Genomic DNA, 21,466 nt, shown 5'->3' on the forward strand with positions numbered 1-21,466 from the left:
CTTGCGGTGCTTTCTGGACCTACATTTTTAGAATTCTGTATACAGTACTTATCTATTTACAATACCTACCTACAGTAGCTGTCTATCTGCAGAATTCTCTATGTCTACCTTTTGATCTATTGACCTACAGAATCTAACCATTCATCCATCCATCAATCTAACCATTGATCTCTCTGTCCACATTATCTAGCTATATTATTTACCCACCCACAGTATCTATCTATAATATCTAATTATCTAGAGGTGTCTAATATACAACCCAGCTGATATATTTGTATTGCCCACATGACACATTGGGAATCTCCTGAATCTAAGCTTTAATTTTTATTTATTTATTTATTTATTTATTGAATTGTTTGTTTGTTTGTTTTAAAAAAAATTTGGCCTTCATGGCTGCAAGGAAAACCTTCCAAATGTTCCCCAAGTGTGACTAGCTTGGCAACATCTGCCTGAGTCTGCAGAGAGCCTGAAACGATGACCCCCAGTGGCGTAAACTCCACTGCCCCTACTAAGCAGATCAGAGCATCAACTGTAAAGCTCATGAATAACACTTCAGAGACAATACTAGCTATTTAATCCCTGTGTGGCAAAAGTGCTTCCCTCACATAGAATTAAAGAATCATAGGACTAGAAGGGACCTTGAAGGTCATCTGATCCCATAACTTGCACTCATGGCAGGACTAAGTATTATCTAGACCATCCCTGACAGGTGTTGGTCTAACCTGCTCTTAAAAATCTCTAATGATGGAAATTCCATAACCTCCCTAGGCAATTTATTCCGGTACTTAATCACCCTGACAATTAGGAAGTTTTTTGCTATTGTCCAACCTAAACCACCCTTGTTTAAACCCATTGCTTCTTGTCCTATCTTCAGATGTTAACGAGAACAATTTATCTCCCTCCTCTTTCTAACAGCCTTTTATGTACTTGAAAACTGTTACCATTGCCCCCACCCCCCCAGTATTCTCCTCACAGGTCTTGTTTTCTAGACCTTTAATCATGTTTGTTGCTCTTCTCTGGACTTTCTCCAATTTTCCACATCTTTCCTGAAATGTGGTGCTGAGAACAGACACAATACTCCAGTTGAGGCCTAATCAGTGCAGAGTAGAGTGTAAGGGTATGTCTACACTGGCAAATTTCTGCACAAGAAGTTATACCACTTTTATTAAAGTGCTGGAATTAATCCGCTGTTGTGTGTCCACACTGTGCTCCTTGTGATGGTGGAGCACGTCCACATTAGCAGCTCTTGCAACGGCAAAGAGAGCAGTGCATTGTGGTAGCTATCCCACTGTGCAACTGGCCGCAGGGTGCTTTGGGAAGGGTTTACAATGCCTCATGGGGCAGGCACAGCATCACATGATGCAGGTTTCCCAATCCCATTGCTCCATGGGCATCCTACTACATTGCCAGCTGCTTTTCAACTGAAGGGGGGCGGGGCAGAGTGTGTGACAGAGAGTGTGTGTGTGTGTGTGTGTGTGTGTATGGAGGAGGAAAAGACAGCACAGGCATCAACTCTGTGGGTGCTCTGGGGCTGGACCACCCACGGGGAAAAATCGGTGGGTGCACAGCACCCACCGGCAGCTCCCTGCCCTCCTGCCCAGGTCACCTCTGCCTCCGCTCTGCCTCCTCCCCTGAGTGCACTGCGTGCCTGCCTTTTCCCCCTAGCTCCCAGCGCTTGCGCTGCGAAACAGCTATTTCACGTGGCTGGGAGGGAGGGGGGAGGAGGGGGAACGCGGCGCGCTGGGGGAAGAGGCGGGGCCGGGACGGAGATTTGGGGAAGGGGTCCAATAGGGATAGGGAGGGGGCGGAGTTGGGGCGGGGGGGTGCGAGCACCCATCGGCGCCGGGGAAAGTTGGCGCCTATGAGAGAGTGTGTTTTGGGGGACAGAGAGTGTGTCAGCATGTTGTCTTGTAAGTTCGCCTCCCTCCCCAGCTCTCTGCACAGCAATCAGTCTGTCTGTCTGTCTGTCTGTCTCTCTCTCTCTCTCTCTCACACACACACACGCACACACACAGAGGCTTCTGTGTTCAACAGCATGAGCATTCCATGTCAATGGTTTGCTTGGTGTCTCCGAGCAGATCGGCACAGCACGCAAGGGCTGTCAGAAACGGAGCTTTGAAAGGGGAGGGGTGCATGTCTCCAGGGCAGCTGAGTTCAAAACAATGAGCAGAGCAGCCACTTGAGGGATTATGGGACACCTCTGGAGGCCAATCGATTGCTTTCTGCGCTGTAATGTGTTTACACTGCCAATACAGCGCTGGAGCCTCTGTGCTTTAAGGCTTATGACTCTCGTCGAGGTGGTTTTTTTACAATGCTGCAAGTGAGGTGTTTCTGTGCACTAAGTGCCTTGGCAGTGTGTACACCTCGGGAGTTACACCGCAGAAAGCTTCTTTACTGCACAGTAACTTGCCAGTGTAGACAAGGCCTAAGAATTACTTCTTGTGTCTTGCTTACAACACTTCTGCTAATGCATCCGAGAATGTTTGCCTTTTTTTTTGCAACAGTGAATCATGGCATGTACAAATGCATTAACAGAGGCATAGCATGCAAGTCACGGGAGGTGACAGTATCGCTCTACTTGGCACTGGTTAGGCCTCAGCTGGAGTCCTGCATCCAATTTTGGTCACTGCTGTAGAGAAAGGAGTAGAGAAACTGGAAAGGATCCAGAGGTGAGCGACAAAGATGACCAAAGCGATGGAATGCAAGTCAGATGAGTAAGGCTACATTTTAGTCACGGGTATTTTTAGTAAAAGTCATGGATAGGTCACGGGCAATAAACAAAAAGTCACGGCCCCCTGACCTGTGACTAAATCTTACCTTCTGGGAGGGGGGTGCTCCTCAAGACTGCTGCTGGGTGGGGGAGAGGCAGTGTGGGGCGACGTTTCAGCTGGGGTGGGGCAGCCCAGGCCCTGCTGCAGCTAGTGGCAGCCCAGAGCCCCCTGACGCTGGAGGTGGGGGTTGGCAGGGGGCCGCTCCAGGTGGAAGATGGCCAGGGCCGCTGCAACCACTGGTCCGTGTGGGAGGTAGCCCATTGGCCTGATGCCGCTCCAGGAGGGGGGCAGCCCACGGCTGCCCCATCACCACTGCCGGTCCGGGCGGGTGATGGCCTGCAGCCCCACCACTGCTGATCCGGGCAGGGGTGGCCTGGGGACCAGCTGCCTGGGGCTGCCAGAGCAGCACCCGGTGCGGCTGGACCCGGGGCTTCCCCAGCTGCTGGGATCAGCTGCACAAGTGCTGCAAAATTCACGGAGGTCATGGAAAGTCATGGAAGCCATGACTTCTGTGACCTCCATGAATGATTTGCAAGTTTACATACGAGCAAAGACTGAAGGAACTGGGTATGTTTAGTTTGCAAAAGAGGGATAAGATAACGGTCTTCAAATATTTGAAAGGCTGCCATAAAAGAGATGGAGAAAAGTTGTTCTTGCCATAGAGGGTAGGACAAGAGGCAATGGGTTCAAATTACAGCAGAGCAGATTTAGATTAAATCAGGACAAACTTCCTAAACAAAAGAAGAGCAGAACAATGGAACAGACTGCCTAGCAAAGGTTGTGGAGGCTCCTTCATAGGAAGTTTTCAAAAGTTTTCCTCTGTCTTGGATGATTTAGACACAACATGGCATCATGGCAGGGGGTTAGACTAGATGATGCTTGAGGTCCCTTCTAACTCTATGGTTCAATGATTCTATGTGTGGGATAAGCATCCCATCACACCTTGGTCATTTTAACAGATCAACTGGAGCAAGGACTGGGGCAGAAGCAGCTTGTGTAGAGCATTAGGGGTTGCTAAGAGAATGAGATACAAAGAAAAGGATGAAGGAGATTCACACAGACAGGTCAGGAAAAGAGAATCAGAAAAAGGAAAATGCAGAAAATAGAGGAAAAAAGGGCAGAAATATATCTGAGCCTCAAATGGAGCAGATTTTCTCACTGTACAATGAACGGAACAAGAAGGAAATGAATAATAAATACATAAATAAAAAAATTAGTTCTTTCTAGAGATGGGCAAATAATAGATTAGTAATTATGAAAAAGTTAGGAAAAAATTGTTTCATTTGAACTGAAAAAAAAATCAATTTTTTTGGTGAAAAGTGGAAAGAAAATTGTTTCAGATCAAACAAACTGTTTCAGTCCGATTTCAAGCATTTTTTAAAATGTCTGAAATTGGAAAAAAAATAAAATTAAAGGAAGCTTTGAAACAAAACATCATTTCAAATTAAAAAACTGAAAAAGACGGTTACTCACCTTTGTAACTGTTGTTCTTCGAGATGTTTTGCTCATATCCATTCCAATTAGGTGTGCGCGCACCGCGTGCACGTTCATCGGAAGATTTTTACCCTAGCAACACTCGGTGGGTCGGCTGGGTCACCCCCTAGAGTGGTGCCACCATGGCGCCGAATATATATCCCTGCCAACCCAATGGCCCTTCAGTTCCTTCTTACCGGCTACTCTGACAGTGGGGAAGGAGGGCGGGTTTGGAATGGATATGAGCAACACATCTTGAAGGGCAACAGTTACAAAGGTGAGTAACCATCTTTTCTTCTTCGAGTGCTTGCTCATATCGATTCCAATTAGGTGATTCCCAAGCCTTACCTAGGTGGTGGGGTCGGAGTGAGATGTTGCAGAATGCAAAACTGTTGAGCCAAAGGCCGCATCATTTCTGGACTGTTGAACCAGTGCATAATGTGAGGCAAAGGTGTGGACCGAGGACCAGGTAGCTGCACGATATATCTCCTGGATGGGTACGTGAGCCAGGAAGGCAGCAGAAGAAGCCTGAGCCCTGGTAGAATGTGCGGTGAGGTGGCTCGATGGAACATGAGCCAAGTCATAGCAGGTACGGATGCATGACGTCACCCAAGATGAAATCCTCTGGGAGGAGACAGGTAGGTCCTTCATTCAGTCTGCCACCGCGATGAAGAGTTGGGGCCTTTTACAAAAGGGCTTTGTCCGCTCTATATAAAATGCGAGCACTCTACGGACGTCCAGGGAGTGCAATTGTTGCTCCCGTCGTGATGAGTGTGGCTTAGGGAAGAAGACCAGAAGGAAGATATCCTGGTTGATATGAAAGGCCGATACCACTTTAGGGAGGAAGGCCGGATGTGGTTGCAACTGCACCTTGTCCTTGTGAAACACAGTATACGATGGGTCCACCGTGAGAGCCCGAAGCTCGGAGACTCGTCTGGCCGATGTAATGGCTATGAGGAAAACTGTCTTCCAGGACAGGTATAGCAGCGAGCAGGTTGCTAGCGGCTCGAATAGGGCAGTCATAAGTCTGGTTAGAACCAGGTTGAGGTCCCAGGTTGGGGCGGGGCGGCGTACTTGGGGGTATAAGTGCTCCAAGTCCTTGAGGAACCTAGAAACCATAAGGTGCGAGAATACGGAGCGGCCACTCTCCCCTGGGTGGAAGGTAGAGATGGCCGCCAAGTGCACCCTCAATGAAGATACCGCTAGGCCCAGCTGTTTGAGAGTCCAGAGGTAGTCCAAGATGGAATGGATTGAGATCTCAGTGAGAGTAACACTATGCTTTTCGCACCAGCAAGAGACACGCTTCCACTTGGCCAGATATGTTAATTGAGTGGAAGGTTTCCTACTACCCAGGAGTACTTGTTGTACCGAGGCAGAGCAACGTAACTCGGACTGGCTTAACCACGCAGCAGCCATGCTGTGAGGTGAAGGGACTGCAGGTCTGGGTGGTGAAGTCTGCCGTGGTCCTGAGTTATGAGGTCTGGGCGAAGAGGCAGGGGAATTGTGTTGGCTATCGACAGGTTGAGCAACATGGTGTACCAGTGCTGCCTGGGCCATGCTGGAGCGATCATGATCAAGTGGGCTCTGTCCCTGCAGAGCTTTAGTAGGACCCTGTGAACCAGCGGGAAGGGTGGAAAGGCGTAAAGCAGTTGGCTTGTCCACGGCATCAGAAAAGTGTCCGAGATCGAGCCCGGGGAGAGGCCTTGGAAGGAGCAGAACGTCTGGCAATTCCTGTTCTTGTGGGAAGCGAAGAGGTCTATGTGGGGAAAGCCCCACTTCCGGAAAACAGAATGGATAACATCCAGACGAATCGACCACTCGTGAGACAGGAAGGATCTGCTGAGGTGATCCGCCAGAGTGTTCCGAACTCCTGGGAGAAAGGACGCTACCAGGTCTATCAAGTGGGCTATGCAGAAGTCCCAGAGCAGGATGGCTTCCTGACAAAGGGGGGAGGACCGTGCCGCTCCCTGTTTATGTAATACATGGCCGTTGTGTTGTCTGTGAACACCGAGACACAACGGCCTTGTAAATGCTGTTGGAACGCCTGGCACACAAGGTGGTCTGCTCTCAGCTCTTGGACATTGATGTGCAAGGCCAGCTCCTGAGCTGACCAAAGGCCTTGAGTGCGAAGATGACCTAGGTGAGCACCCCAGCCGAGAGATGACGCGTCCGTCGTCAGGGACATAGAAGGCTGAGGCGGATGGAACGGCATCCCTGCACACACCAGGGATGGTGTCAACCACCAGTCGAGGGAGCCTAGAATGCTCGGGGGGATCGTGGCGATCATGTCTATGCTGTCTCTGCCCGGGTGGTACACCGAGGTGAGCCAAGATTGGAGGGGATGGAGGCGTAGCCTAGCGTGTTTGGTCACAAACGTGCAGGCAGCCATGTGACCCAGGAGACCGAGACAAATGCGAGCCGAAGGTGTCGGGAAGTTCTGCAGGCCTTGGATAATTGTTACCATCACGTGAAACCGAGGCTGTGGTAAGCAGGCTCTGGCGAGATTGGAGTCCAGGATGGCCCCAATGAAGTCTATTCTCTGTGTAGGAATCAGAGTGGATTTCTCTATATTGATCATCAGGCCTAGACGCATGAATAGGTCTTTGACGATGCCCACATGATGGGTGACCTGTGTCTTGGAGGTCCCTCGAATGAGCCAATCATCGAGATACGGAAAAACGTGTATCCGACGGCAGCGGAGGGAGGCGGCGGACTACAGCCATGCATTTTGTGAATACTTTTGGGGCTGTAGAAAGGCCAAACGGAAGGAACGTAAACTGGAAATGTTGACGGTTGGCCACAAACCGGAGGTACCGTCTGTGTGGAGGATAAATGGCGATGTGAAAATACGCGTCCTTCATATCAAGGGTGGCATACCAGTCTCCGGGATCCAAGGATGAGATGATGGTCCCCAGGGATACCATGCGGAACTTCAACTTTATCATGAACTTGTTGAGTTCTCGCAGGTCTAGGATAGGTCTAAGATCTCCCTTCGCCTTGGGGATTAGGAAATAGAGGGAGTAGAACCCCTTGCCCCTTTCGTCCTTTGGTACCTCCTCTATAGCTCCCATGGCAAGGAGCATCTGAACCTCTTGCAAGAGGAATTGCTCGTGAGAGGGGTCCCTGAAGAGGGACAAGGGGGGGTGAAATAAACTGGAGGTGGTACCCCATTTCCACCGTGTGTAGAACCCAATGATCCGAGGTTAGTTGGGACCACGCAGGGAGGAAAAAGGAGAGGCGGTTGTAAAAGGGGGGGAAAGGATCCTGGGAAGTAACTGGTACGCTGTCCTCTGGCGTGCCTTCAAAAGTTTGGCTTTGGCCCCGCTGGTGGTTTGGAGAGACCCTGATTTTGGCCCCCTTGGGATCCTGACTGCCGTATACGACCGCTTCGGCCACGCCTTCTGCCAAAGTCCTGTCTCTGTCTAGGCGGACAGTAAGGGCGGTGAGGCTGGGGACGGAAAGGCCTGCGCTGAGTTACCAGCGTGTGCATGCCGAGAGAGCGCATAATGACCCTGTTGTCCTTTAGGCTTTGCAGCCTAGGGTCAGTCTTTTCAGAAAACAGGCCTCGACCGTCGAAGAGCAAGTCCTGTATGGTGTGCTGTAGTTCCGGTGGGAGGCCTGACACCTGAAGCCAGGAAATATGTCTCATGGCAACTCCCGAGGCCAGAGTCCTGGCTGCGGAGTCAGCTGCATCCAGCGAGGCCTGGAGGGAAGTTCTCACCACTTTCTTCCCCTCCTCCAAGAGGGCAGCAAACTCTTGACGGGAGTCTTGAGGGACTAACTCGGTGAACTTGCCCACCGCCGCCCAGGTGTTATAGTTGTAGCGGCTAAGCAGGGCGTGCTGGTTTGCCACCCGGAGCTGGAGGGCCCCTGCCGAGTATACCTTACGGCCCAGTAAGTCTATATGCCTAGCCTCCTTCGATTTTGGAGCCGGAGCTTGCTGGCCATGGCGTTCCCTCTCATTGACAGACTGTACGAAGAGGGAGCAGGGAGGAGGATGCACGTACAGGTACTCGTACCCCTTAGAGGGCACCATGTACTTGCACTCAACTCCCCTGGCAGTGGGCGGAATAGAAGCTGGAGACTGCCAGATGGTATCAGCATTGGCCTGGATCGTACAGATAAATGGTAAGGCCACTCTTGTGGGGGCATCAGCCGACAGAATATCCACCACCGGGTCCTCTATCTCCAGGACCTCCTACACCTGGAGATTCATATTGAGTGCCACACGTCTCAGGAGGTCCTGATGGGCCCTCAGGTCAATTGGAGGAGGGCCTGAGGAGGATGTCCCCGCCACCGCTTCATCTGGAGAAGAGGAAGGGCCAGGGACAAGCGGGTCCTGCATGGACTCTTGCTCTTGGACAACCTCCTGCTCCAGTGGGATCTGGGGGTCTGGTGGCTGAACGGGAGCTTCCTCCATACCGGTAACCATTCTGAACCACTTAAAGGAGGGGAAAGTGATCAGGAACAGTCAGCATGGATTCACCAAGGACAAGTCATGCCTGACTAATCTAATTGCCTTCTATGATGAGATAACCGGCTCTGTGGATGAGGAGAAAGCAGTGGATGTGCTATTACTGGACTTTAGCAAAGCTTTTGATACAGTTTCCCACAGTATTCTTGACAGCAAGTTAAAGAAGTATGGGCTGGATGAATGGACGGTAAGGTGGATAGAAAACTGGCTAGACGGTTGGACTCAACGGGTAGTGATCAATGGTTCCATGTCTAGTTGGCAGCCGGTATCAAGTGGAGTGCCCCAAGGGTCGGTGCTGGGGCCGGTTTTATTCAATATCTTCATTAACGATCTGGAGGATGGTGTGGACTGCATCCTTAGCAAGTTTGCAGATGACACTAAACTGGGAGGAGTGGTTGATACGCTGGAGGGTAGGGCTAGGATACAGAGGGACCTAGACAAATTAGAGGATTGGGCCAAAAGAAATATGATGAGGTTCAACAAGGACAAGTGCACAGTCCTGCACTTAGGACGGAAGAATCCCATGCACTGCTACAGACTAGGGACCGAATGGCTGGGCAGCAGTTCTGCAGAAAAGGACCTAGGGGTTACGGTGGACGAAAAGCTGAATATGAGTCAACAGTGTGCCCTTGTTGCCAAGAAGGCTAATGGCATTTTGGGTTGTATAAGTAGGGGCATTTCCAGCAGATCGAGGGATGTGATCATTCCCCTCTACTCATTTGGAGTACTGTGTCCAGTTTTGGGCCCCACACTACAAGAAGGATGTGGATAAATTGGAGAGAGTCCAGCGGAGGGCAACAAAAATGTTTAGGGGGCTGGAGCACATGACTTATGAGGAGAGGCTGAGGGAACTGGGATTGTTTAGTCTGCAGAAGAGAAGAATGAGGGGGGATTTGATAGCTGCTTTCAACTACCTGAAAGGGGGTTCCAAAGAGGATGGATTTAGACTGTTCTCAGTGGTAGAAGAAGACAGAACAAGGAGTAATGGTCTCAAGTTGCAGTGGGGGAGGTTTAGGTTCGACATTAGGAAAAACTTTTTCACTAGTAGGGTGGTGAAGAACTGGAATGGGTTACCTAGGGAGGTGGTGGAATCTCCTTCCTTAGAAGTTTTTAAGGTGAGGCTTGACAAAGCCCTGGCTGGGATGATTTAGTTGGGTTTGGTCCTGCTTTGAGCAGGGGGTTGGACTAGATACCTCCTGAGGTCCCTTCCAACCCTGAGATTCTATGATTCTACGATTCTATGGTAGGAGGGGGGCGGCTGACAGTCGCCTCCGGCACCCGGTGCTCTGATGGAACAGAGCGAGATGGGACTGGAGGTACACCTTGGGCCTGGTGATACACCCAAGGTGTCCAGAATGACCACTGATGGGGGCCTTGATCTTGGGCCTGGGTCTCCTGGAACACGCTGGTGGGCACATCGGAGTCACGGTCCTGTGCATCGGTACTGTCCGCATGAGACGACACCGATGTGTGTCGAGATGGCCAAGGAGGGGCTGAAAAGCCCTGGGAAGAGTCTCCTTCTCTGATTGATCTTGCGCTGCGCGGCACCGGGGATCGGTACCGGGAACGAGAATGGGACCTGTGACCGGAGTGGTGCCAGGAGGTCGACCGGGATCTCGAAGCTCGATGTCTGGAGCGGCTGCGAGAGTCACGGTTCCTGGAGCAGTGCCGGGAGCTGAATTGGTGCCGAGCATACTGGGCCGGCGAACGGGACGCTGATCGGTGCCACGAGTGCGACCGGTACCGAGAAGGGGAGCGGTGCCGGGACTGCGAGCGGCGTTGGGATCGGGATCGGCGACAGGACCGAGAACGCTGGTGGGACCGCAATTGTGAACGGTGCCGCTCTGTGGTGCCAACAGAGGGTGGTCTCATCAGGGCAGGCTTGCCTATAGATTGTATGACCCGCACCGGCGGTGCCGGGGGTTGAGGCAGCGCAGACTCTGTCATCGCAATCAGCTCCCTCGCCATGGAAAATGTCTCCAACGTGGAGGGAATAGTGAGCTCAACCACGGCTCGCGCCGGGGAGCTTTCAGGCACCGGATTTGATGGCCCTTGCAGGACCGGAATCGACGGTGCCGATGTTGTCAGTGCCGTGGCAGGTGTCGGTGCCGGTGCCGGGCGGTCCGACTTAGTCGGGTGCTCTGGCTGCGGTGCAGATGGCACGGAAGCAGCAGGAGTCTTATGCCTCTTCACCTGTGGGGAGAGGGAACCATGCCGAACAGACATCGGTGCCGGCGACGGTCGGTGCCGAGAAACCTTAGCAGTACCGGTGCGATCCGGTGCCGAAGAAGCACTTCTGCCTGTGGACCGTCCAGCGCTCAGTGCCGAGGGCGGAGGAGTAAGAGCTGCCTCCATCAGGAGCTGTTTGAGATGAAAGTCCCGCTCCTTTTTCATCCTCGGCTTAAAGGACGACTTGCGGATCCGGCATTTATCGGCGAGGTGGGATTCCCCGAGGCACTTAAGACAGGAGTCATGGGGATCTCCTGTTGGCATCGGCTTGTGACAGGCTGAGCACTGTTTGAAACCTGGTGAACCGGGCATGGGCCCCGGCACCGGGTGCGGGGAAGGGGCTAATCCCCGAACCCCTCTTAACTATATACACTATGTTATAGAACAAATAAACTAACTACAACTATAGAAATTTCAACTATATACACAAGAAATAACGAGAGAACTACGAGTAGCTAGGGAAGCGGAGATCAGCTAAGCTACGCTCCACTGTTCCAACAACCGACACGGGTGGTAAGAAGGAACTGAAGGGCCGTTGGGTCGGCAGGGGTATATATTCGGCGCTGTAGCAGGGTGGACCCCTGCTCTGGCCCTGAAGGGGTTAAAAACAGTCCTGGGCAGGGGCCAAAGCTTGAGAAAGCAGCTTTTAAGCTGAACTGATTGGGAAGTGGCTGCAGCTGGGCCATGCCCCAATCAGGCCCAGCTGGCCCCTATAAGAGGCTATGAGCCAGAAGCCCAAGTCAGTCTCTCTCTGCTTTCAGAGAGAGAAGGGCCTGGCTGCAGGGAATTAGACCAGGCACCTGAGTGGAGCAGGGCTGGGGAAAGGCTGAGGAGCTGGGGAGCTCCAGCCTGGAAAGCCCCAGGCTGTGGCCTAGCATTGGGCTAGCAGGTACTGGGGGTTGCAGAGGGCAGCCCAGGGGTAGGCCAAGGCAGCAGGTCCAAACCCTCCTTGCCAGTGATGAGTTGGCTGATACTGCAGTCTGCCCCAGGACATGGGGCTAGACAATGACTGGCAGTAGCCATATACTAAGGCAAGGTGGGGATAGAAGGTGGGGGTTCCCTGAGGAGGGGAAACCCAGAGAGAAAGGGGTTACTGCCAGGGGGCAGCACCCCATGTAAGAGGGCACCGGGTCCAGGGAGGGACACGGGGGCCAAAGGACAGGCGGATCACTGGCCTGCAGAGGGCACTCCAGCGCTGGAACGAGCTAATTCCCGGAGTCACCAGCAGGAGGCGCCGCAGGGGTGAGTCCGACCCGTCACAGGCACCATGGCGGCGCCACTCTAGGGGGCGACCCAGGTGACCCACCAAGTGTTGCTAGGGTAAAAATCTTCCGACGAACGTGCATGCGGCGCGCGCACACCTAATTGGAATCGATATGAGCAAGCACTCGAAGAAGAACATTTTATTTCAAAAATGTTGAAATAAAACCTTTCAATGATTTATTTTGACTGAGAAAAAAAATGAAACTGATCCAAATTCATGAAAGGTTTCAGTGCACAGAATCTGCATTTTTTGCCAAACAAATGTTTTGGATGAAAAATTTTGCCCAGCTCTGGTTAAGAACATAAGAACAGACATACTGAGTCTGACCAATGGTCCATCTTGCCAGATATCCTGTCGTCCGACAGTGAGCAATGCCAGGTGCTTGCAAGTGAATGAACAGAAAGGAGCAATCATTGAGCGATCCATCTCATTGTCCACTCCCAGCTTTTGGTAGTCAGAGGCTAGGGATACCCAGAGCATGGGGTTGCATTCCTGACCATCTTGGCTAATAGTCATTGATGGATCTATACTCCAGGAACTTATCTATCTCTTTTTTGAGCCCCATTATACTTTTGGCCATAATCCTCTGGCAATGAGTTCCACAGGTTGACTGTGCGCTGTGTGAAGAAGTATTTCCTTTTGTTTGTTTTAAACCTGCTGCCTATTAATTTCATTGGGTGACCTCTTGTACTTGTGTTATGTGAAGGAATAAATAATACTTCCTTATTCACTTTCTCCACACCATTCATGATTTTCTAGATCTCCATCATATGCCCCCTTAGTCACTTCTTTTCCAAGATGAAAAGTCCCAGTCTTTTTAATCACTCCTCATCTGGAAGCTGTTCCATACTCTTAATCATTTTTGTTGCCCTTCTCTGTACCTTTTCCAATTCTCATATAACTCTTTGAGATGGGGTGTTCAGAACTGCATGCAGTATTCAAGGTGTGGTTACTAAATAAAGACTATATTCTCCCTCTGATCTCTGTGCAAACCTCTGATAGGCCATTCTGCTGTGCATATTGGGGAGTATACAGTCCTCAATTTACACTGCGACACATGCACCATAACTAAATATAGAATTCAGCCCTCTACTGAGACCTGTGATCTATGCCACCTACTCCCATTGATTTCAATGGAGTCATGATTTCACCTCTATTATCTACCTAAAAAACACTCCTTTCTTTCTTGGTGACAGATTTCAGAGTGGTAGCCATGTTAGTCTGTATCAGCAAAAAGAACGAGGAGTCCTTGTGGCACCTTAGAGACTAACAAATGTATTTGAGCATAAGGTGAGCTATTATCAGCAGGAGAAAAAAACAGTTGTAGTGATAATCAGGATGGCCCATTTCCAACAGTTGACAAGAAGGTGTGAGTAACCGTAGGGTTAAAATTAGCATGGGTCATTATACAAAGTAAAAACTGTGTCCCCATGCTAATTTTTCCCCTACTGTTACTCACACCTTCCTGTCAACTATTGGAAATGGGCCATCCTGATTATCACTACAAACGTTTTTTTTTCTCCTGCTGATAATAACTCACCTAATAGCTCACCTTGATTAATTACTCTCGCTACAGTTGGTATGGCAACACCCATTTTTTCCATGTTCTCTGTGTATATATATCTTCCTACTGTATTTTTCATTTCATGCATCCGATGAAGTGGGTTTTAGCCCATGAAAGCTTATGTTCAAATACATTTGTTAATCTCTGTAAGGGTGTGGACTCACCCCTGTGCTGCCTCCTGCTGGTCATCTCCTGGAATTAGCTCTCCAGCTGTTGGAGCGCCCTCTGCAGGCCGGTGATCCACCTTACCTCACTCTGGCCCTGGTGTCCCTCCCAGAACCCAGTGCCCCATTATCTGAAAACATCTTTCTTCCTATTTGCCTATGTCTTTCTCACATCCCCTGATTCTAGGATACCATTTGTGAGCGATAGAGACTCTGCCAAATCACTGTGTGTTATGAGTCCAAAAGGTGCAGTCCTGAAATCAGAGACTTACCCGGACTTTGCCAACTTCCCTCTTGTAGATGGAGATGTTGTACCCATAGACATAGATGTTGGTCACTCGTAGAAAGGAGATGGCCTGGCTGCCCCTGTTATCATTCTTCTCATCGATGGTAAAGGGCTCCAGGGAGCGGTCGGTCCCACAATACTTGGCGATGGTGTAGGTGCAGGTGCCCTGGAAGTCAAACTTCAGGCCATCAAAGGTGTGATAATGCGGGTCCCCCCAGCCCCAGCAAGTTCCCACGTAGTCGGGAACACAGGTTGCGTGACCATCCTGTGTCTTGCACGTCTCCTTGGTCTGGCATTTCAGGGTTTGGCAGGTTTCTGAAAGGAGAAAGCCCAGTTACATCAACAGAGTGGGGGACTCAAGCCAAGTGTCTAGGCCAGGGGAGCAAGATTTGCCATGGGCACAGCATTCATGCAGAACCAACTGAACCAATCAAGGCATGCTGAGGATACTCAACAGAGCTTGGCTTGCTGCAAGCTCTGGTCCTAGTCCAGCTAAACACTCAACCGTGTGAGCAGTTCCATTGAAATTAATGAGGTTACTCACATGTTTAAAGTTATGCATGTGCTTAAATGCCCCTGGTTCTGATCCAGCACACCCTCAATAACCCATTGCTGTGGCACTGAAGTAATTGCTAATTCCCACTGACTCCTTTGGGAGCGGCATTTCACTCCATACATCAGTTAGAAGGCCCACTGACGGCGCGGGGCGAAGGGAGCATTGCCCAGGGCCCGGGAGATTTAAAGGGACCTGGGGCCCCCAGCCACCGCCACTGCCATGGTAGCAGTCAGGAGCCCCAGGCCCTTTTAAATCACCGAGGTGGGCCGCAGGGCTGCTAGGCGTGGGGAGGGTGGTACCAGCGGCAACGAAGGCAGCCAGGCAGGCATGTAGAAGCCCTGGCCATGCTGGAAGAGCACACCCAGCAGTGCAGCTGCCCTGGGGCCTGGAATTGCTGTTGGTGGGCATGTCAGTGAGAGCCACACATGCTAGGGGTTAAATTCTGAAAGTTGTAAGCACCTTTGACTCCCATGTATTTCAATGGGAGAAAAAGTTCATCTCCTGGATCCCCCTTCCTAACTCCTGGATCACCCACAGCTTTGTTCTTATAGTGTTTCACCATTAGACATGTTCCACAGACTCCTATGGCCCATAGACATTGAACTACACCATTGCCTGCTTGCTAGATACGTTGCACTTAAAGCCAAATTGCAGATAAGCTACCTGTGTCTATCATGCATTCAGGCTTCTGAGTTCTTCGTGGGGAGCCTACTAGGGTACACTTAACCAAACGAAGGAAATCCTACAGAATAGGGGGAGCTCTACCCTAAAACTCAGTGCAAACCCCAATACCCCAGGAACCTGGGAATTCCCATCCCCATGCTCAGGTCACTCACCATCTCCTCCATCAACAGGGTAAACTGTCGGATTAGTCTCATTGCCACCTGCTTCGACAGAATGCCAACCTCCAAATTCATCACAGCTGGACGGCGTCCTCCAGTCAGAGACAGTGACTCCATGGTCCCCGCAGGTGTCTGCGTACGCCTCCAGCGCCTCACACAGATTGGTCTTCTTCCCCTCATTCAGACACACGTTGTAGATGCAGTTGTCAAAGACGTCATTGGGGCTCACCCTGGAGTGACAGTCTCTAAAGGGCCCTTCCGGTGCTTTACTGATCACTCCACAGTGACTGTCATCCCCATACAGCTCTCTCTTGCTCTCATCACACATTGGGCAAGTCTCTTGGCAATAATCCCAGCAAAAGGGGTCCCGGTCTTGGACTTTCCAACTGGAAGCCCAGCCCACGATGGAGGAGACTTTGATGCCGTTGGAGGACATCATGTCGTCTTCTGGGTTCTGGTTGAAGTTCCCACAAAGACCACACATGGCACCATAATAGCTGCTGGGGAGGGTGATTTCCAGATGCCAGTTCTTGTTGTACCCCACCCGGAGGCCAACGTCCGTCTGCATGACGGTGCTGAGGCCTTTCTGGTATAGTCTGATTTTACCGTCTTTCAGTGTCACCGGGAGACTGGTGATCACACCGTTTAGCTAGGGACAGACAGGAGGGGAGGAACACGAAGGGCATTATTCTTCTTTCATCCTCACTTGTTATTACTCCAACTGTCGCCTCACCATTCATTTTGGCTGTTATTCATTGTCAGTCTAACCAGCAGCAAGTAAAATAATGGTCAAATCCTTAATCACTTTTTACCCATTCCTTATTCAAGAAGAACAACAGAAATCAATCCAAAGTCCCTGAAGAAACACAGTATTTATCTAGCTTCACTATCTATCTACAGTATCTGTTTCCAGAATTCCCAGTATCACTATAGAGATTCTACCTATCTGAGATAACTATCGATCTAGCCACAAAGTTTTGTTTTTGCTCTCTATCTCTCTATCGATGATACGGTTTTCAAATATACAGATTATACAGATGAGATGTATTTATTGTGGCAGAGCTCTGACCTTGCTCCTGTGGGTCCTGCGCTTCTAGGCGGTTTATGCTAGCCTCAGTGGCTCACTGTGACCCTCCACATAGCCGTTCTCTCTCTAGAGCCAGGGTTACAGTCTACTGAGCCCTTTTCATCATAGGCCTGCAAGGAGGTTGGTGAGAGAACTCCCAGAGTCTCTTTTCAGCCTCCTGTCATGACAGGGGCCTGACTTCCCCTTCCAGTAGATGTTCCTGTAGTGGTGGGTTGGGGGAACCCGGGCCCGCCCTCTACTCCAGGTTCCAGCCCAGGGACCCTAATGGTAACAGTTGTTGGCAGCCAACCTTTCACTGCCAAAGTTGCTACATTTCCCTGGGCCACTTCCCCACAGCTCTCCTGCTTCTCCCTTCTTCACCCTTACCTTAGGGTTCCTTTAATGATGGTTTTAGGGTGTCTCAGTAACCAGCCCTTCAGATGCACTTCCTCTCCTCTGGCTCCCTGACTCCCCTGGTTGACTGGAGTGAGCCCTTTTTATAGTATCAGCAGGGCCTTAATTAGAGTCAGGTGGTCACATTAACTGAATGGCCTCACCTGACTCTTTACAGGTTAATTAGAGTCAGGTGTTCTCATTAGCCTGGAGCACCCCTACTCTGGTCAGTCAGGGAACAGAAAACTGTTAATCCAGTGGCCAGTATATCTGCCTTCTGCTATTCTGCTGTACCCATCTGGCCTGGGTCTATCACATTATGTACTTGTATTGCCCTCATGACATATCCAGCTCACGGCATCTGTTTGGGATTCTGTTTCTGTGAGACACTACACAAAAGAACATTGCTTTGTAAGATGAACAGTGCCAGAGCCCTGAGCTGGGAGACTCACCCGGACTTTGCCAACTTCCCTCTTGTACATGGAGATGTTGTACCCATAGATGTAGATGTTGGTCACTCGCAGAAAGGAGATATCCTGACTCTCCCTATTGGCGTTCTTCTCATCAATGGTGAAAGGCTCCAGGGTGGCGTCACTCCCACAGTATTTGGCCAGGGTGTAGGTGCAGGTGCCCTGGAAGTCAAACTTCAGACCATCAAAAGTTTGGTAGTTCATTTCCCCTGAGCCCAAGCAAGTTCCCATGTAGTCAGGAATACATGATTTGTGGCCATCCTCAGTCCGGCATGTCTCTTTGGTCCGGCATTTCAGAGCTTTGCAGGCATCTGAAAGAAACATTATTGGTCATATCAACATGGCAGGGACCTCAAGTCCAATATCTAGGCTCAGTGCTCACCCCAATGCCCCAGGAACCTGGGTATTCCCATCCCCATGCTCAGGTCACTCACCATCTCCTCCATCAACAGGGTAAACTGTCGGATTAGTTTCATTGCCACCTGCTTCGACAGAATGCCAACCTCCAAATTCATCACAGCTGGACGGCGTCCTCCAGTCAGAGACAGTGACTCCATGGTCCCCGCAGGTGTCTGCGTACGCCTCCAGCGCCTCACACAGAATGGTCTTCTTCCCCTCATTCAGACACACGTTGTAGATGCAGTTGTCAAAGACGTCGTCGGGGCTCACCCTGGAGTGACAGTCTCTAAAGGGCCCTTCCGGTGCTTTACTGATCACCCCACAGTGACTGTCATCCCCATACAGCTCTCTCTTGCTCTCATCACACACTGGGCAAGTCTCTTGGCAATAATCCCAGCAAAAGGGGTCCCGGTCTTGGACTTTCCAACTGGAAGCCCAGCCCACGATGGAGGAGACTTTGATGCCGTTGGAGGACATCATGTCGTCTTCTGGGTTCTGGTTGAAGTTCCCACAAAGACCGCACATGGCACCATAATAGCTGCTGGGGAGGGTGATTTCCAGATGCCAGTTCTTGTTGTACCCCACCCGGAGGCCAACGTCCGTCTGCATGACGGTGCTGAGGCCTTTCTGGTATAGTCTGATTTTACCGTCTTTCAGCGTCACCGGGAGATTGGTGATCACACCGTTTAGCTATAGACAGACAGGAGGGGAAGAACACGAAGGGCATTATTCTTCTTTCATCCTCACTTATTATTACTCCAACTGTCGCCTCACCATTCATTTTGGCTGTTATTCATTGTCAGTCTAACCAGCAGCAAGTAAAATAATGGTCAAATCCTTAATCACTTTTTACCCATTCCTTATTCAAGAAGAACAACAGAAATCAATCCAAAGTCCCTGAAGAAACACAGTATTTATCTAGCTTCACTATCTATCTACAGTATCTGTTTCCAGAATTCCCCATATCTCTATAGAGATTCTACCTATCTGAGATAGCTATCGATCTAGCCACAAAGTTTTGTTTTTCCTCTCTATCTCTCTATCAATGATAAGGTTTTCAAACATACAGATCATACAGATGAGATATATTTATGTACTTGTATTGCCCACATGACATATTCAGCTCACGGCATCTGTTTGGGATTCTGTTTCTGTGAGACACTACACAAAAGTACTGTGCTTTGTAAGCTGAACAGTGCAAGAGCCCTGAGCTGGTAGACTCACCCGGACTTTGCCAACTTCCCTCTTGTACATGGAGATGTTGTACCCATATATGTAGACGTTGGTCAGTCGCAGAAAGGAGATATCCTGGCTCCCCTTATTGGCGTTCTTCTCATCAATGGTGAAAGGCTCCAGGGAGGTGTCGCTCCCACAGTATTTGGCCAGGGTGTAGGTGCAGGTGCCTTCGAAGTCAAACTTCAGACCATCAAAAGTTTGGTAGTGCATTTCCCCTGAGCCCAAGCAGGTTCCCATGTAGTCAGGAATACATGATGTGTGGCCATCCTCAGTCCGGCATGTCTCTTTGGTCCGGCATTTCAGAGCTTTGCAGGCATCTGAAAGAAACATTTTTGGTCATAACAACATGGGAAGGAACTCAAGTCCAGTATCTAGGCTCCTAAGTGCTACAGTAGTATAAATAAAATAATAATAAATAATAATAATAATCTATATATGGTGAAGCAGTAAGGCATGTACCTATGCCATGCCAATCATCACCCTTACTCTATGCCTAGTTTGTATTCAACAATTTCATTGGTTGTAATGAGTCCGCAATATAAGGGTGACTGCCCCACAGTTCTTTAAAGATTGATTCACCACCCGTGCACCTTAACATAAATTCCCCAACGCAGGCCACATGCCCAAACAAAATCCCCAAGCATGATCCGCCAGACACACACCCCTCATTTGTCACCCACACAATTCAACAGCCCAGTCCCCCTGATACAAATTAACACAACCACCAACACGACAACACAGCCAGCACACGACGACCCCAAACACATAGCTCATCATCACAGCAAACTCTCCTCTTTCACCACCTTCCAAAATTTCCCAACACAACTATGACACTCTGAATCTCGGGGGAACACACTGTAGACTCATGTTCATCCTTATAATATGATTGTGTGGTATCCAGTGCAAAGTTTGTCATGCCGTGTGTCTTCAGTAGGCTCATAATGCACTGAGCATTTTTGTTATAGTAATGTTATAATAATTATTGTTATAGGAATGTTATTTGTTGTAATTTCATGTATATAGTTATGAGGCTGAAAATGTATCCTCATGGCTTAAAACAAGCCCAGGGAAAACTCTCCAGGAACAGAGGGGCAGTTCATACTTCATCATGGGACAAACCCAGCCCAGCCTCACAGCAACAAAGGATCTGTTGGACTCTCAAGTGAGTCACCCCCCTTCCCTTGGTCAGTCAGGGACTATGATGAGGTAATGCTCACCTGACCCTGCAAGGTGTGTGTGTGGGGGGGGTAGCCAAGAGGGAAGAAGGAACATGATAAAAGGGAGAGACGTGCTATGCTTTTCCTCTCTTCCACCTCCATCTACAGACATCACCACCAAACGACACAAGCACTGATGAAAGGGGAGAGCCTGGCTGAAGGGCAACCAGCCAGCCTGTGATGAGAACCATCTAAGTTTGTAAGGGCATTGAAAGTGTTAAGATCAGCTTAGAATGCATTTTGCCTTTATTTCATTTGACCAAATCCGACTTGTTGTGCTTTGACTTATAATCATGTAAAATCTATCTTTTGTAGTTAATATATTTGTTTGTTTATTCTACCTGAAGCAGTGTGTTTGGATTGAAGCATGTCAGAGACTCCTCTTGGGATAACAAGCCTGGGACATATCAATTTCTTCGTTAGATTGACAAACTCATATAAGCTTGCCGCGCATAGCGGGCATAACTGGACACTGCAAGATGGAGGTTCCTAGGTTGTGTCTGGGACTGGAGATATTGGCTAGTGTCATTCGGTTGCACAATCCAAGCAGCTTACATGCTAGAGGCTGTGCATGAACAGCCCAAGAGTGCGGGTTCTCACAGCAGAGCAGGGTAAGGCTGGCTCCCACAGTTGAGGATTGGAGTGACCTAGCAGATCACCAGTCAAGATAACACTAGGGGAACATCACAACAATACAAACACTTGCCCACCTATATTTAGACTTACCATAAAACAATAAACATCAGTGGCAAAGCTGTGGGTTATCAATTAATAACAATAATAATAGCATGGGAGAGCCAGACTGGTCATGAGCACAACCTTCACACAGAACCAGCTTAGTCAGCCATTGCACGCTGAGCAGATGGCAAGTCCATGATAGTCAACAGAACCTGGCTTGCTGCAAGTTACAGTTCCAGTCCAGTAAAGAACTTAACCATGTGAGTAGTTCCATTGAAATCAATGAGACTACTCACATGCTTAAAGTTATTCATGTGCTTAAGTGCATATGTCCCCTCTATTCGGCACTGGTGAGGTCACATCTGGAGTATTGCATCCAGTTTT

At 49.8% G+C, this 21,466-nt stretch overlaps 1 protein-coding gene across 1 annotated transcript in view; it reads right to left on the reverse strand.

Moving 5' to 3' along the window:
- LOC123351479 (IgGFc-binding protein-like) overlaps window positions 1–21,466 on the reverse strand; it is a 61,508-nt gene that overhangs the window by 14,933 nt on the left and 25,109 nt on the right. Inside the window, exons 6-10 of the mRNA XM_044990865.1 lie at window positions 19,176–19,504; window positions 17,987–18,641; window positions 17,535–17,863; window positions 15,618–16,272; window positions 14,212–14,540 (exon numbers count right to left, since the gene is read on the reverse strand). Of these exons, the coding sequence (XP_044846800.1) occupies window positions 14,212–14,540; window positions 15,618–16,272; window positions 17,535–17,863; window positions 17,987–18,641; window positions 19,176–19,504 (2,297 nt within the window). The remainder of the gene's footprint in view (window positions 1–14,211; window positions 14,541–15,617; window positions 16,273–17,534; window positions 17,864–17,986; window positions 18,642–19,175; window positions 19,505–21,466) is intronic.

The sequence above is a fragment of the Mauremys mutica genome, chromosome 17 (assembly GCF_020497125.1).
Source record: "Mauremys mutica isolate MM-2020 ecotype Southern chromosome 17, ASM2049712v1, whole genome shotgun sequence".
Lineage (NCBI taxonomy): Eukaryota > Metazoa > Chordata > Testudines > Geoemydidae > Mauremys > Mauremys mutica.